General features: G+C 35.9%; 1 protein-coding gene across 3 annotated transcripts; it reads right to left on the bottom strand.

The window, feature by feature from the left end:
* Positions 1-1,488: 1,488 nt before the first annotated feature.
* LOC149043610 (replication factor C subunit 1-like) lies at positions 1,489-11,151 on the bottom strand. 3 transcript variants are annotated; one of them, XM_089210385.1, is made up of 10 exons: positions 9,161-11,151; positions 8,844-8,917; positions 7,366-8,142; positions 7,068-7,158; positions 6,027-6,221; positions 5,108-5,388; positions 4,083-4,199; positions 3,220-3,543; positions 2,488-2,633; positions 1,489-1,766 (listed from the first exon to the last, which is right to left on the bottom strand). In XM_089210385.1, the coding sequence occupies exons 6-9, from the start codon at positions 5,153-5,155 to the stop codon at positions 2,610-2,612; spliced, it is 513 nt and encodes a 170-aa protein (XP_089066511.1). In that variant the 5' UTR covers positions 5,156-5,388; positions 6,027-6,221; positions 7,068-7,158; positions 7,366-8,142; positions 8,844-8,917; positions 9,161-11,151; the 3' UTR covers positions 1,489-1,766; positions 2,488-2,609. The 3 variants fall into 3 exon arrangements, with proteins under 3 accessions (XP_089066511.1, XP_089066512.1, XP_089066510.1); XM_089210386.1 differs by having other exon boundaries at positions 3,372-3,543; positions 4,020-4,199; positions 9,161-11,133; XM_089210384.1 differs by lacking the exons at positions 7,068-7,158; positions 7,366-8,142; positions 8,844-8,917; positions 9,161-11,151 and having other exon boundaries at positions 4,020-4,199.
* Between the last annotated feature and the right edge of the window lie 6,004 nt (positions 11,152-17,155).

Here is a 17,155-nt window from a genome sequence, read left to right as displayed (position 1 = left end):
AAAACGGTGCACTTGGTAACACCAGCAGTATTGAAGAAGCTGAATATGAGCTCAACGAACTCGAAACTGAAAATCGTGTATCATTGTTTATTTCGTGATCCATGATTCTATTTTGTAGCTATGCTGTTTCACTATTTATACGCCTAGTTTGGACAGGGCCTCATGTTACATTTTTTAACTTTTCATTTTCATTAATCCGGAGTATAGTACAATGACAAACATGCTATTTTTTAATTTTGCTTAATTTTTTTTTTTTGCTGATGTGATGGTCGTTAACCCATCGCCTACTTAGGTTGATCGAAGGGCACTGGATTGCCATACGAGAGGACTTGAAGGACTGGGGAGAATGAGAAACACACGTACTGAAAGCAAAGTGAAGGAAATTTTCTTATTAAAGATGCAGGCGATTTGTCGGCCTTGCAACTTCACAATTTTTTTAGGAAAAGTTGACCAAGAGAGCTGTAATTCGACGGGTGAGTGAAAAGAAATTAAACGAGGCTAAATTTAGCAAAGAGTTACTGTATAGCAAATATGACTAAAAATACAAGGAAAAATGAAATCTGATTTTCTTCGACTGAACAAAACGTGGTAGAAAATAATAAAAAATACAAAGGTATTTTAACTTCCCATTTCTCCTGGCTACTACTATTGTAGGATGGAAAGTGGAGGAGGTGTAGAATTAGAGCAAAAAAGAAGGAATAAGTTTCGTGCGCTTCGAGAAAGGTGGTGCGATGGATTAAAGCTTTCATTTAGCTTATTTTTTGTTAAATTAAACATTCCCATCCATAACGATCTAAACTGGCACCGAGATAACATCCCAACACTTTAATGTGAGCTGTATTGAAATATATTCCTGAAATGACGTTGATGTTCAAAACTGAATAATAATAACAATAATAATAATAATAATAATAATAATAATAATAATAATAACAACAATGCAAAAGAAGCAAAAAAACAGATTGATGTAAAAAGCACTTTGATGTTACATCGCCGGACTTTCATATTTTATTTGATCTGTTGTCAAAGCTTCAAAAGCACAAAAGGCAATTCATTACTTATTCAGTACCAAAGCCAATTGCATAAAAAGTATAAGCCTCTAATCATGTGATATAGTCTCATACCGTCCTGAACTTACCACAAAACCTTCCTTAGCTTAGCAATTTGCACAACATTTTAAAGATCTCACTACCGTGCTAAATAACCCTGGCAGTTCTTATCATCATTGGCAAAGAAAAGTCGGGTAAATTTTAATGATTTCAAGTACCAACTGAAAGGCGAGCTTTTCCAGATACCAGTAATGCATATTTTGATAATCATTAATAATTGAATTTCATATTAACTTATAAACCAGGCGTAGGCAGCAATGTATAGATGAAGTGCTATACTCAGCTTTAAAAGTCTTTTCGGTAGTCAATTTATGTGACCAACTCAGTTGATAATAATAAATTAACTACAATGGAAAATCAGTTTAGTAAGACAGGAGAATGAATGAAGCATCTTTAATAATATCAAAGTCATTCCAAATCTTACAGAAATTGGACAACCTGTCAGAAGGCCATCCATGGTTTTATTGTTCAGTGACTGAGAAATGTGTTCTTTCAAGGTCTTTTTCCTCCGTTTGTAACAGGCATTAATTTCAATGTACGTAAAACCAAGGTCTTCACAAACCAGCGTCGCTGATGTGGTTTTACGAACTCCTGGGGAACTGGACAGAAGAGCAACCTTAAAGGACGACCCATCTTGGTCTTTGTTGAAAAAGGAAGCTGTACAAAATAAAAATGCTTACAATTAACATACTAACTACATGTATAAGTGGCTGTCGAGTGAAAGAAATTCATCAAAGTTCATAAGTTACAGCTCTTTAAAAAAATGTATCTCTGAATGTGGGAATTAAGAAACAATCTGGATTCAGTGTGAAAGGTATTCAGCCTACAGCTAGACAACATTTGCATCACAACTCAGTTTAAGGTCTTCTGTAAAATATCTGCAGATTAAGGTTAGGTTCATCCACTGAAGCCTTTTACTCCAAACAGCTCACTAGTACTTCGTACTGTCTGCCATCAAATTCTTATGATATGGATAATTTAGTATTGTATCAACTAATAATCCCCTAATTAATTTTTTTCTTTTTTTTTTAATTCTCTTAACTTGCCTGCTCGATATTGTATTGATATTGTAAGGAGAAATCCTGTCTTGGTCACTTATGGGAGTTAAAGGGTCAAAGATGAAGTCAGCATGAGAGCCAGAGGACTAATCTTGCCAAAGCTTAAATTAATTTCAGTAGCATCAGGTGACTAGGAGAATTGCTACTCCCCCCCCCCCTCCCCCACTAGTATGGTTCCCCTATCTGGTTACAACCCAAACTTGTTCATCTGCTTTCTCCGACAGTTTGCCTGAACCGTTTGCATACTTGCCCGAAGAGAAGTTACATTTACATGTATTGGAGGGAAAAGCATCTTGACAATCAAATACACGTGTACTCACATTTAGAGGCTGGTTTCTTTCTATTCTTTTCCCACTCCCTCAGCCAGTTCATCAGCTCTCTCAGTTTGCTCTTATCACCCTGCTGACAAATAATCTGCTCACTGCGTGAGGTTGATCTTTGTCTACTCATAACAGACTTGGTTCTCCTGCGCACACACACAAAAAAAATTACCTTTACTGTCAAAATCTTACGTAGATTAAAAGAATAAAGCAACAAAAAACAAAAACACTGTACTTTCTTGTAACTCAATTTAAGTAACACAAACAAGTCTACAGGTGGAAGTACAGTAAAATGATCCAACAGATGAACCTAAAGGTGGAATTTAGAGTAGTGGTAAAACTGACATGTGGGTGACTGGACAGAGGAGAACAAAGAGAATAAGTGACAGATAGAAAGACAGTAATTGGAAGAATGAACATACACAAAAGAGCAGACAGACAAACAGACAATCTAAGTGACACCATAAATTAAGTAGATGGTAGAAGGGAAATGAGGATGAACAAATTATGTTTACTTATCAGTTTCACACTAGCTTATGGCTCCTATGACATTTTTCTGGTACATGTATATCACATACATATGCATGTATTTTTATGTTATCTGTAATTTTAATACAAAGTCATGTACAGTACCTGGACGCACACAAGAGAAATTATATTCACTAAGTGTAATCATTGCACAATGCATGTAGGATGCTTACTGGTGAGGAAATAATTAATTTTAAGGCATACCTCTGAAGTGTGAATTAAATTTTCAGTGAAGTCATGCTCTTGTGCTAATTGTTGGAAAGGTTTGAAACACCCAGCTTTCAGTGCAGGTGATGATGATGGTGTTTGTGTTGTTGGAGAAGACACAGATTTTTCACTCAGTTGTGACATATCACCCTCAAACTGATCTTTTCCCTGGCCGAGGGACTCCATTGGTTCAGCTTTCTCCTTCTTCTTTGTCTTCTTCTCCACAATTGGTGGTTCATAGCTGGTCTCGTTGCCTGGTTTTGTTCTGACAAGCTCAAACAGACTGTCTCCATCTATTTGTGATGTTCCACATTGCTTAGCCTAACAGATAAGCACCAAACTTAAAAAAAAAGAAACAAAAAGACAACTACAAAAACAACAACAACAAAGAAACCATAGGTCTCTTGCCAAGTAATGTTTAGCTATTCAAGGAAGGAAATACAACCTTGAACCAGTTAAAAAGGTCTCTTAACAAGGAAAAATTTAATGAACTCCACAGCAAGAAATATAAGTTTATGCTCATGGAAAAAAAAAACTCTTTTTAGAAGCCAACAACAAAAAGAAAATGTTAATATAAATTTCTATCATAGTAAATTTTTCAGTTCATGTTGGTTTCCTCTACAGACTTGCAAATCAATGAATTGTGTTAATTTTGCAAATTTGTGGCAAGTTTCCCAAGTGTTTTAACTGTAAGCCGCACCCAGATTTGTTTTAAAAATTTAGGGAAAAAGGTGCAGCTGCTATGTTTATGTTCACAGTTTTTTTTTTCCTCTTTTGAGCTGTACATCACAATGTACCTTGGAAAGTTTACTCTCCCCAGGATCCCGTCCCATGACAATAAAACTCTTTTTCTTGCTCACTGAGTGGGTAACTTTTCCACCATATCCTTGAATCAAATCTGCTGTGTCCTCTCTCTTGATACTTTCCAAGATTCCCGTAATAACAAATGTCAGTCCATCCAAACAGTTTTCCACTTCCTAAAAATTAAATTATCAGGTGCATGCATAATTCAAGATGAGCAGAGAAAAAAATTAATTCTTCCCTTGAAGGCCTCTTAATACTGTTCAAACTGAAAAGTTATAAATGGCGAAAAAGTAAAAAACTCTGTAGATACACCATAAATATTTAAGATCAATGTCAGCATCTGCACACCTACCCCTCCCCCAACCCAACAACTGTCAACTGCTAACAAGTAAGGGTTAAAGTTGTATTAGGGGAGGGGTAGGTGTGCAGTTTCTCAGATACAGACATTGAACCAACATTTGAACATCAACTGATAGTAAAAGGATAAAATACATTTTTTTGTTTAACCCTTTACTCTCTGAGTGACCAAGACAGAACTTCTCCTTACAATATAAATACAATATCATGCAGACAAGTGATGAGAATAAAGAAAAATATCAAACAGGGGATTATTAGTTGATCCAAGACCAAATTATCCAAATAACATTACAAGAATTGTACAACAGACAGTAAAGAGAATTACTATTGAGATCTTGGGAGTAAAAGGGTTAATCAAAGCATGCATTTTACAATTTTTTCCTGTAAACTGTATCTGCAGATTTTTCCAAACCAGCTTTAATTCTAATAATCTTCATTTTCCTTTGTCTTGCATTTCTCATTAAAATTTGAAAGGATGGAAACCAAACCACAAAGAGCTTTTGAGAGATAATAATAATTTAACTACTGGAAGAAATTAACATGTAACTTCTCCCTAGAATATCCATAGATTATCCATCAAACAGGTAACTAGAACACTAAAACTTATCAAGTACATGTAGTTGTTATAATGATCTAACAACAAATTCTCATTATTAGTTTACAGAAAAATGTGTAGCAGCTAGAGGGGAGAATTAACAATCAGATCTTGGTCTTTGAAACCTACCTGAGGGATTTCCTTTGAACCAAGCACCCTAGGACCATCTCTTGCCATAAAACTACGGAAACCAGATTTTTTCTTATCCAATGAGGGTGGAACTTCAACCACTTCCTCTGATTTTGACACCTTTGGTGTTCCTTGGGTTGGAATTTCCTTACTAACATCTTTTCATCCTTTTTTGGAGTAACAGTTTTCTTTGGACTTGGTTTTCAGTCTCTAATTGGACTTTCTGGAACCGTGGCAGCTTTGACAGCCAGTTTGCTAGCAGGAGTTGTCTTTGGTACCTCCTGAAAAGTCCATGGATAAAATTTGAAGTGAACACATTTTATATGTATATCAAGCATTCTTACTAACAGCTGAGAGTTGTCCAATTGAGGCAAGAGTTGTCCCAAAAGAAATGTTGATGGTGAAAGACACTGCTGCTTTGAAAAATGGCGACAAAGTGGTAACATCTTCCCAGATTGTCAAAGTTAAAATCACCAAGAATGTACCTAAAAGTTTTGCCACTATTGTTACTGTTTTTGTATAAATTCTAGGTACAGTAATGGTAGTATTTTGAGTAGTATTAGTATTGTAAGTTATTTTTTGTTCCAAGTAATGCAACTCAGTGTATCTGAGTAAAAACCATCTACTGTCATAGTAGGACAGGTTTATATATACAACATGTGCCACCAGTTAACAAATTTGAGTGAGCTTTTGGATCTTATACAAAGCCAAATTTAGTCATAAAATTTTACTGTTTCATCTACAAGTACCTTATTCAAGTGCCTAAAGACAAGTTGCCTAAACAACATACCATACACATACAATTATATCAGATCCAATCCATTCTAGTATCAGGGTAGCAGGTTCAATTAAGGATTAATAGCAATGATTAATTTTGTAACAATATTTAGTATACATGGTAATCAAAAGGCTTACAAACCTTTTTCTTCTCAGGGGAAGGCTTTTTAACCTCAGACTTTGATTCTGAGAAGTCTTCCTTCCTTTTCTTTGATGGTTGCTCTGTTGTGTGATGGTTGACATTCCCATTTTCTCTTCCTTCTTTTTCTCTCCCATTTTTATACTCTTCTTTTCTATTCACTTTGGAGTCTTCATTTTCTTAAGACTTGTCAGATCTCTGTGGGAAATGAAAAAAGGTAAAAAATTCTTGATTGTTCTACAAGGAACTAAGGGATGATCATTAAATGAGTTGAGCTCTAGTCATCAAGCTTAAAATTTGCACTTTCAAGAGTGATAAATTTTCTAATTTCTCATAATACCAATTCACAGTCAGGCAGCAATGTAATATCAGAAGAAAGAAAGTCCTCACACAAGAGGATATTTATTGCTTGAACAGCATGTTCTCAGAGATATTTTCATAACTGCACTTGTGTGACAGACAGTAAAGGGTTGATTTAAATATCTTAGGGGGAAAGGACTTATCTCTATACATTTCCTAGGGTACTGACAAAGGAGAATTTGATTAACAAACAAGAGCTTAGTTGGTGATCATTTCCTTTATTCATGTGACCTTAACCTTGACACCTGTGTGTAACACGTGCTTATCCAAAAGTTAAAATTTTGGAGAAACCGGAAAAGCAAACAATCCACAGTAAATTTCCATAAATCATCTTTCACCAAAAAGAAGCTCCAGTGAAAGAAGACCATTCAAATAACCTACTTTCAACGAAAAAAGCGATAGATGCATATTAATGTTTGATTCAGGGGGAATATTGTAAAGAGAAATTAGATGCTAGTCAAAGGGTTAAATGTATTAGCATAAGAGCAGTGTGCTATGACAGGTCTAACATTCTCAATGCTTGATGGAAGAAAGGAAAAAACAAACAAACAGACAAAAAAAATTTAGCTAGATAATTTTAGAAGAAGCAAGATGATTCTCCAGAGCAATATCTTATGTTCTAAATGAATACCATTGTTTGGTACTGAAATGTCAAATATAATGAAAGAGAATGATGGATGATACCTCTCTTTAACTTGCTGGACCTCTTGAGAAGCTACTTTGTCTGTCTGTTTTGCAGACTCTTTTAATTTGATGGGCACAACTTCTTCCTCATCTGTAGAAACCACATCAGAATATAAGTCAAGTGCTACAATATTCAAATTCTATTTGAGGCAGAGTGGTCTAATGGTTAGTGTGCTGAACCCTGAATGAAGCAGATGGCTTTGTTTTTGTCAGCAAGCTAATACATAAGCAATGTTAAAGGTCATGTGATGTTAAAAAAAACTGACATCATCTTACTGTAAATGTACCTCAAGCTCACCTCACATTAAATATTTCCCTATCCAGCCCTCCCACTCCATCAATAGGGACCTTAAGATCCAAGGATGGCGGATGTCTACGATGGTGGGCAGAAGTTTGAATGCATGTCTATCTACTTCCAGTAGTAAATTCCCACCGTAGCTGTGTTGTCTGTGACGTCAAAACAACTAGTCTGCCGTTTCGTACAAAACGTGAGTTGATTACAGTGTTTTTATAAAATATCTTTTATAATTTTGAATATTTTGCGCATTATGGAGTCAATAACATTTTTAATTCATTTGACTACTCTTCTGGGACCTGATTTTAGCAAAAAAACATGTTTTTTTCCTTCTCCACTAAACAGGTCATGGCTGCAGCCGACATGAGTGCCAAGAATATTGCTTAGTAAGTTCTCTTATTCTTTTTACTTCATGTTTTAACAATGAATGTGGTGAAACTCAACATGAATTACCCTTAGAAAAATCTCTCGATTACTTATGTTTGTGATAGTGTCTTGCATATTTGGTGAACAAAAAAGGGTTCTGCTTGCAGTAAAAAAAAAAGGCAAACAACATACAACACAAACAAAAAAAGAATAAGCGCTAACAGTTTATTATAATTATCTTTAGAACCAACATGGAGTGGACTGAACAACATGGCAATATTCTTTGTCAGGAGATTCTTGTTCTTGAACCATTCAAGGCAAAGAAAGGAAGCATTGCAAGGGGCCAAATTTGGGATAAATTAGTGAACAATCTGAACAGCCTTCAACATCCCCAGCTCACAGTGATGAAGCGATCTGTTAGAGAATGATATATGCTTTTGAGTGACAAATTTAGAGCAAAGATGTAAGATGAAGAAAAGACATGTGGAATAGATACAGATTTGAGTGACGTTGAAAAAGCACTTGATAGTAGAAAAAGAAGCTGTGGTTGAAGAAACAACACAAAATGACAAAAAAAAAGTCGATAGCGCCAAAGCAGCAGAAATAAGATACAGAGCTCTAGAGAACCTTGGCGGGACACAGAAAAGACAAAGGAAAGATGAGGTAGAGAATGAAACAGCAACAAGAGCAAAATGTCGAAGAAGTGGTAGTGACTCGGTCATGACAGCTGTGGTAGACATCAGCTGTTCTTGGATCTTAAGGTCCCTAATAAGCAGAGTCTGCTAAAAACCCTTGTGTCGAACTCTGAGTCACATAAAAATATTTGACCATCTTATTCATCATGAAAAATATCCAAAATGTTTTCACATTCACATAAAAATTCAAGACAATCACATTTTGAAGATAAATAAAACCCAAAGAAAAAAAATTAAACCAAATTCATATTTTCACTCTTTCTAACCTGTTAATAAAAACTGTTAATCCTATAAAAATTACAAATATACATAATTATACAAAAAAGATGAAATCACAATTCCCATGAAGATAAAGTCTCCACATCACCTTTCATGTAGAAAGTATCAGGTAACTTCAATAAGTAGACATAATTTCCTTACCTGAGTCCAAGCTGATTGCTCTTCTACTTTTCTTAACTTTTGAACTCTCCTCCTTCTTTACTGATGTGGCTTTTCTGAAACAGAGATGAGTGAAAGAGAACCAGGTTCTGAATACACAACACTGACATCAGTATCCATATTCTCCATACTGTTCTCTAAGCATTTTCTAAGGTGCTGAAAAGGAGATTTTGTTTACTAATCAAGAGCTTCTATAATTCGTGATCATTTCCTTGACTCTTGACTCAGGGTGATATTAGGGTCAGAGGTCAATTACAACTGTATAAAATGGAACAAAATTGAAAAAACAAATCACATACCTGATTTTTAGAGGAAGAGGATCTTCATCAGAATCTAACAAAGATATAAGATTAATTTAGAAATAGGGTCAGGACATCATTGTGATGTTGTACATATCATTATGTGAATCATTTTACATCATGTTTTCGTAATAATGCAAATTGCATTTGGAAGTGACAAGGACACTGTGCAGCACAGTACACCATTAAAACAAAAACAGAGGTGTAATAGTTTGTGTAGAGTCTCAACATCTGTTCCTTTTGAAACTGTTAGTGGTCACCCTAAACATTACCTGAGTCAATAATGTTTTTTCTTTTCTTCTTCTTCTTCTTCTGATTTTCTTTTGGTTTTTGTTTCCAGGCAATGTCATCATCTTCACTGCTTAATAAACTCTGCCCAGCAAATTAACTATTACATATTTTTATTCACACAAATGTGAGTTGAATTAGCTTCTTTGGAGCTAAAATAACTTCTGGATAAGATCAAGGGGGGAGGGAGGGGGTGTTGTTCCTGGTCAGCACAACTTTCTTACAAGACATTTTCTTCCAGCTCAGAAAATGACAAGAGAGGACACCAGGTGTAGAAACCAATCCCCCCCTTAGCCCCAGTCCGCACAACTAGCCATATAAGTTTGACTTTAGCGCAGATCATGCAAATAAAAAAGGTGTGAGCTCAAGTTAAAAGGTAATTGCAAGTGCATTGTTATCCCAGCTATGTATTCCAAAATCGTCAGCTAAATTCCTCTTTTGTCACGTGACCCATGTTTCCTATATTATTAGTATTGCCTATGTTATATATATTTCTTGTTATTTATATTTCCTTTGTTATTTCCAATCTTGTAATTAGTCATTCCATTCTTGATGTATTCTGTTCGTAAAACTTTACTTAGAAACCACTGGCAATGGCATATAGATGGAAGAGTTCAGTCCAGTCATCAGGAAATTAAACTCATCTAAAATTTATTGCTGGCATGTAGGTTACACCAGGCTTGTGGAAAAAATAGTCTGGGTAAGGTGAAGTCTCAAGGTTTCTTTATCAATCACCTTTCAAGTTAATGAATAATTTCATTTTCCCTTCGGTCTGAGTGAATGAAAGATTAACTAGTACTTGTCAAAATTGTGAAATAAGCATCAGAGTTGTATTTTGCTACTGCTCTGCAGAATTAGTAAGCTGCAGTTTGAACAAATTTGTGGGAAATGCTAAAGTCCTGGATATTTCAAACTTCAGTGAAATTTAGGTGGCAGTGTATCGCATCATGCTGTTTAACCCTTAAACTCACACATGGGATTAACAGAATTAGCAAACTGATCTTGGAAGTTAAAGAATGAAGACAAAATTGCTTCAAATTATGGCCTTGTTTAAGATTAAAAAAAAAAAAGGCAAAACACTGTAATTTATCAGCCTCACTCAGCTACCCTGGCATACTCAGACAAACTACTGAAAATTATACCTGCAAAGTTAGTTCATACACATACCATGTCTGACATTCCAGTCCAGAAAGATACCTTGGGTTAGATATATGTAGTTGAATGAAACTCTTGGTCAAAACATGTTGTAAAATTACCTACCACGTATGGCGATAAATACTAATTTTGGCGAAATTCTGCCGCTGAGAACCGGCTAAAACGACTAATAAACCATTTTACTATTATAATAGTAATGTGTTCACATCACTCTCCGATGTTCACGACGAGCGACTTAATACAGGAATGGCTCCGACTTGTGATTGGATGATAAAAATATTAAAAGTTAATAAGTTATATCTTAACTCCTTGCTCGCGAGTACTCTTAACCGCGTGTCTCGAAGCGGAACAATGAAAAGCCAATGTGAAATCACCGATGAGTCAAACAAGTAAATGGCTACTTACATAACGAAGAGAAGGTAGAGTCTATCTTGTTCAGCGAGGTCGTTCAGCGATATTCCGGCGATGAAAAAGTCATCCGCCGAGAAGCTCCGCTGACAAAACTCATTTAGTCAGTTCAGGCGGACAACCAGAGACTGGAGCCATTCGTGTATTCAACCGCAGACAGGAATGGCTCCAACTCATGCGTATATTAATTTTTGTTTTCGTTCTGGCTAAATGATTTATACACTGAGATGAAAACTGAAAGAACAATTTATTAGGTTCTTCTTATGTTGAAGTCTACAGTGCTTGCAAATCAAGCCCTCTTTTATTACTGCAGGGCCATGTAGTTTCTAAGTTTTAAAATAATGCAGCAACAGCATGTCACGTTTGGAAAATCACGCAATGTTGCGTGACTCTGCGACCGATGTTTTTAATTCACAGTGTGCTCTGCTGGAGAAATATGGCTTGGCCGTAATCGAGAGAGTTTTCTATCGAGGAAAACTGATTTTCCAGGTTATTGTTCACATGAAGGACAAATCCATCATCGGGCTCTTCATCTGTTTTTGTACAACACCTAAAGGAAGAAAGTGGCGGATTAATTTTGCTTGGTAATTTCTAACAACTCCACTAGACCTAAAAAAAGAAAAAACAAACCAAAAAAACGTCAAATCAGTGGCAGTAGCTCTCGCACTGAATCATGTCAAAGTACCTCCACTGTTTGCAGTGATGGTACAACCAATCTTCGAACAATTTTCGGCTATAACAAGAAAGAGTAAACTGATTTTATAAAACTTGTTCTAAAATTAATGAAGGCTGTTCATCACATGACGCTGTATTGGAACGAGTATATCTCGTTTGCTATTGTATCACACTACTGTTTTAGACAAGCTATTTATACCACTTAAATTTAAGAAAGAATGAGTATAACATAAACCACACGTGTAAAGTACACGAGCCATCCTAACCAAATTTGCCAACTGCTTTCCAGGCTCATCTTGTAAAAAACCGCTTCAATTTTTCAAAGTGGTAAATTTTTTGCTGAAGCCATGGCTTCCGAAAATATTTCTCACCTCACCTAAAAAATTTTCGAAAGAAATTTTCAAATTTTTCACAACTTTGCCTATTCCTGCTCGTAGGTCCAGCCAAGCCCTTATGGTCATTGACCCCCGCAATAGCCGCTAACAATGGCTTATAAATATAGGCGTTTAGTGTCAACTTGTAAACTCCCTAAAGAAGATTATGACAGTTAGACGAAACGCGTCAGAGAATAAAGAAGTTTTACACTACTGTTCGCACAGCGCTGCTCACTAGTTCAGTTTTAATTTTTTTTTAAACTTTTTTAAACAAATATTTCAAAAATTATTTTGAAATTATTGTAAAATTTTACACACCTGGCAATCCTCTAAAACCGCCTCGATGGGATCTTGGTTCAGATTGCACTGTACAGGTCTTATGTAAGCTCAATTTAATCAAACTTTCACAAGTGTAATTTCTAAGTGCCACTGTTGTAGAGACTGAAAAAAATAGTGCAGCTGCATAGTTACACTTTTCAATAAATCACTCAAGTCACTCTACCAAACTCTCCATAAGGTGTTTATGTTTAGTTTTATTTTCCTGCAAACCGAATACTTAGAGCCACTTGTTGGTAACTTCGAAACATTTTTGTGAGTGACAATCTGATATCAGCTTGGCTACCACATGTAATGTGTTTGTCAAGCAGGATTCTGGGTATGTTCCAAAGGTTGCTTGTACTAACTGTAGCCTAAAGATTCAAGCAACTTCTGTCAGACAGCACTTGGAAATCTGCTGCAAAGATGATGAGCTGTAAGTACAATATTATTGTGTGATTAACATTGATGAAAATAAAATTTCCCTCAACATTAACACTACTTGTGTAAACATTGTAGTGATATGAATGAAGGAAGTGACTGTAAAGGCAAGTGGCAGACATTTTCAAGCATGTTCTTGTGACACCCAGGTGGATTTCAGATAACTTCACACAGGTTTACTATAAGAATAACGGTAAGTACTAGAACCGTGCACTATTACATTATGCATGCACTTGGGACGTTTTAATAACTCTTGGAGCTGTATTAGGTCTTGGCTAACTCTTCCGCTTCCACAGATATCTGTAGTATATGCTCTGCCTTTTACCATTTGTTTAATCTTAGCCTTTACAGTCACTTTCTTCATCCATATCACACACATAGTAGTCAAGCTGATATCAGATTGTCGCTCATTCATATCACTACAATGTTTGCACAAGTAGTGTTAATGTTAAGGGAAATTTCATTTTCTCATTTGTCTTGCCCGAAACTCGTTTCTCAGTGTCAGGCCGAACAGCACGTTACCTTGACAAAACACCATAATGAAACGCACGCTATGAAAATGACAAATCACAACAGCAAAACTGCTTGTCCCAATGTCGAAATTGAAGAATACTAGAATGCAATGGCAAAATAGCAAAGTATAATAGCCGAACGCCAAGGTAGAGTGACAAATCGACACATTGCAAAAGCATAATAGTCAAATGTGATAACATAAAGTCATAACACAAGAACAAAATAGCATATTAAGACGTCACACTGGAATAGCACAATTGCATATCTCAATGTCATAACTGAAATTGTGGACATCATAGTTAAACATTTATTTTTGACAGTAATTACACCCCATACATAATGCCGGCATATCGACTAAACTTCTCAAAAATTTCCTAGATATTACAATTCAACAAGAGATAAGTTCTGTAGCATGAGTAATGTCCTAACAGTGAGCCTTCATTTCTTGCTTGCAATTTAAAAAATTGATCCAGTAAAATGTTGTGTTCTGAACTTCAGTAAGCCTTTTATTCCCACAAAGGTTTATCTGTTCGTGTTAGGAATAGGAGAGGGAGTTTTGGGGGCTCTTAAAAGCTATTAAATTGAACATAACGAAAAATTCTTAGCAAAATTTTCAGCAAAATGCCATGTTTCAGCAGTGACGCTCAAAAGCAGAATGCTTAAATTTTTACAGCATAATTTATTCGACCCTAGCCCCTACCGAACGAAATCGACTTTCGTCCAGCTGTTTGTCAAGTTTCTTAAATATTTTTTGCATGCTTTATCTGAGAGGAAGTTCCACACTTGCTGGAGCCATTCCTCTATTGCCAATTGCGTTTCCCATGATGCTTCGTTTTGGCTTAATGAAAACAGTGTCATGAAATTGTACGACGAAGGACGCGTTTATATTCCCCTTTACTTGTTTCTAACGCGTGTCGCACAAAAACCACTCACTGCTCCACCGCACAAACACAAGGCTTTGTTCCGACTGGATTGTTTACATCATGTAGCCAATGAAGCATTTTGTTTTGATGAGCTATTATCCTCCTCATCAGTTAACACTGACATTTGTGTGATCAATGATTTATTGCATTTTACGCCCTCAAGCTAAAGGGTAAAACCTCCAGCTCTACACCAAAGTGAAAATGAAAATTGGATACCATTCTCACACACTTTTGTCAACTGGTGTTGGGTAGAGCCGGGAGAACGTTTGCTCTTTGAAATCATGGAAAATAACAAGTCAAATATGACATTGGTAAGCAAATCTTTTCGTCACAAATAGTATGTCAGAGCATGATATTTTGGTGCTATTTTTATCATTTCAAGATAGCGGATTACATGCCACCGACGGTTATTCTGGTTCTTGTCGGCTTTAGACAGAGGTCACAGGAACATATATTGACGTCTTGAAATGTACTCATTCTCTAACAATAGTGAAAATTTACATGAAGCTTCATTAGGACTAGGTATTGACCATTCCTCGGGCTTCTATATATATATATATATAGCCATAACAAACAATTTCTTCAAAACTTAAATGTATTTACAGTCAGTTCCGAATGAATCCTAGCTCTAATGTTCATAGCAAAACCTTGGAAATGTTGAAAATCGTGGCGTGACATATTTTCCACAGTATTTGGGACGTGTTTGAGTGACCCAAGCGAATCCGCCATAAAAAGGCTGAGATGTCAGGCACCCCTTCTCTGTAATCAACTCGCCTGGAGTGATATATCACGTAATCCTCGACAAATCAGAGCGCGAGAAATAATGGCGATAGGAATGAGTGCAGTTAAATTCGTTTTGTAATCAAGAGTATGATCACAGACAGAATTGGACGACACACAGTCCTGTTACCAATTAATCATAACCATTACAATTTTCGAAAAAAAATACATCTAAAATAAATATCTCTGATAGAGACAGTGCTTTAAGTTAAAGATCTCTCCATTTTAGACATTTCCCAGTTTTTCCTTGGATAAGAAGTTGTTGTTATGGGTATTGTGATCAATTCTGTGATTGGTGGACTGAGTGGACTTAGTTTCAACTGTTGACTACTTCAACTGTGCGATTACAGGTGTCCAATTACAGCCAGCTGTCCGATTACACCGTTGGATTATAACTGTACAGAATGATTAGTGGAAAATAAAGCTGCTAATGCACCAATCACATTTGAGGAAATTGTATTGATTGTCATGATCGCTATAATCACCTGAGTAATTTTTAGAAGCTAAAAAAATTTGAATTTTATTTTGGTCTGAACGAAATGACTTATCCCGTGAGCATTTGAAGAACCGACGTAGATGACTCCTGTGTGCTCCTGAAAAATAAATGCTCGAGCTTAAAGAAAAAATAAAAGTCGATTGTCCTAGAAGTTTAGGCAGCAGCTAGTGCAATTGTTGAACCGAGAGATAACAATGGGCCGCATACACGAGAAACAGTGGAAGTGATTCCAATCTAAATAGACCGCAACCTGGGCCTACGAACGCATTTATCAGCGATGTTGTTAATACTGTCTTCGGAGAAATAATATTCCCAGTCGCCTTTTCCAGCCTTGACGGTAAATTCCATCCCTGATTGTGCGAAGATGAACAGAGCACTTCTCAGGTCGGCTCCATCTTGGTAAGAAATTGATGGCTGCTTTTAAAAATTTTATTTTTGTTCGGTCATGTTCACTGAGACGTCTTCTATCTTCCACTTTTTTAACCTCAGCTCCCAGAATAGCAGATGTGATTTTGTTAACAACTATTTTGGTATTTCTTGGATAATCCTGAAATCAGGAAGTAAGACGCAGTTTTTTTGTAATTTCTTTATTTTTTGGCATTCTACAAAACATTACTCTACTTACAATACAGTACAGGACTCGGTTACAATACGTCACTTACAATAATTCATTGAGAACACACTACTAACAAAGTATAATTTACAATCAACTTGATTACAGTAGATGACTTACTTTAGATTACTTCCACTACCTACACAATACTCTACATTCACATTATTTTACGACATATTACACTACTTTCAATGTGTTACGGTAAATTACTTACAGTATCATACTAGTAGTATATAGCAAAATAGTATGCGTTACAATAAAGTTTGACTTCCTATGCTACTCTGCATTGTTTGAACGACACCCATCCCACAAACCAATATGTGGCAAAAGCTTATCCCATTTCTGAAACTGTTTAGCTAATTTATTCCGCTTTGCTGCCATCTTCATTCCTACCTGATATATTTTCCCGATCTTGGCCTTATAAACTCGTACGGAGGGATTCTTAGAATTCAATTTACACTTGCATATATAAAATTTAGCTGTCAGTATTAGATGATTTAGAATAATAAAGTCCTCTTCCGCAGTGAAAACTCCAAAAAATATATCCATTATCGTAAATGTTTGAAAGTTAACTAGACATTCACCAAGCCAAGAAGAGAAAGCCTCCCAGAAAGCCTTTGTAACATTGCAATAGAAAAATATATGTTCGAAAGATTCAACCTCTTGTTCACAAAAAGTACATAAAGGCGAATCCGACAATCCCTACCTAAACAATCTTTCGTTTATAAGTACTATATTATTTAATACTTTATATTGGAATTCTCTAATTTCAGTTTCAATTGTGACGGTAAAAGGCAAGGAGTATTTTTTATTCCAGTCAAACTAAAACTGTGGAAATTTTTCCTTAAATTTTTTTTGCGCAGTTGGAGGGATTTGCTTTTTGCTTTTAAACGCGTTATGAAGCGATATGGGTGTGACTTTTGCTAACATTACCTCAGAATCTCCCAACTTCAAATAAATTATGTCATCTGTATGAGAAAGGAGATGTTGAGCGCTTTGTCTAATAATACGCGT

Source organism: Pocillopora damicornis, chromosome 6 (assembly GCF_964200805.1).
Source record: "Pocillopora damicornis chromosome 6, jaPocDami1.2, whole genome shotgun sequence".
NCBI lineage: Eukaryota > Metazoa > Cnidaria > Anthozoa > Scleractinia > Pocilloporidae > Pocillopora > Pocillopora damicornis.
The sequence above is the reverse complement of the archived record's forward strand: the minus strand, read 5'-3'. Positions and strand labels throughout refer to the sequence as shown.

Excerpts from the sequence above, each read along its gene's own strand:
- LOC149043610 (XM_089210384.1), bottom strand. The coding sequence starts at position 5,155 with ATGGCAAGAGATGGTCCTAGGGTGCTTGGTTCAAAGGAAATCCCTCAG. Across the intron at positions 4,200-5,107 it reads GTTCAAAGGAAATCCCTCAG|GAAGTGGAAAACTGTTTGGA; the intron begins GTAGGTTTCAAA and ends TTTAATTTTTAG. Across the intron at positions 3,544-4,019 it reads GGGAGAGTAAACTTTCCAAG|GCTAAGCAATGTGGAACATC; the intron begins GTACATTGTGAT and ends CTTATCTGTTAG.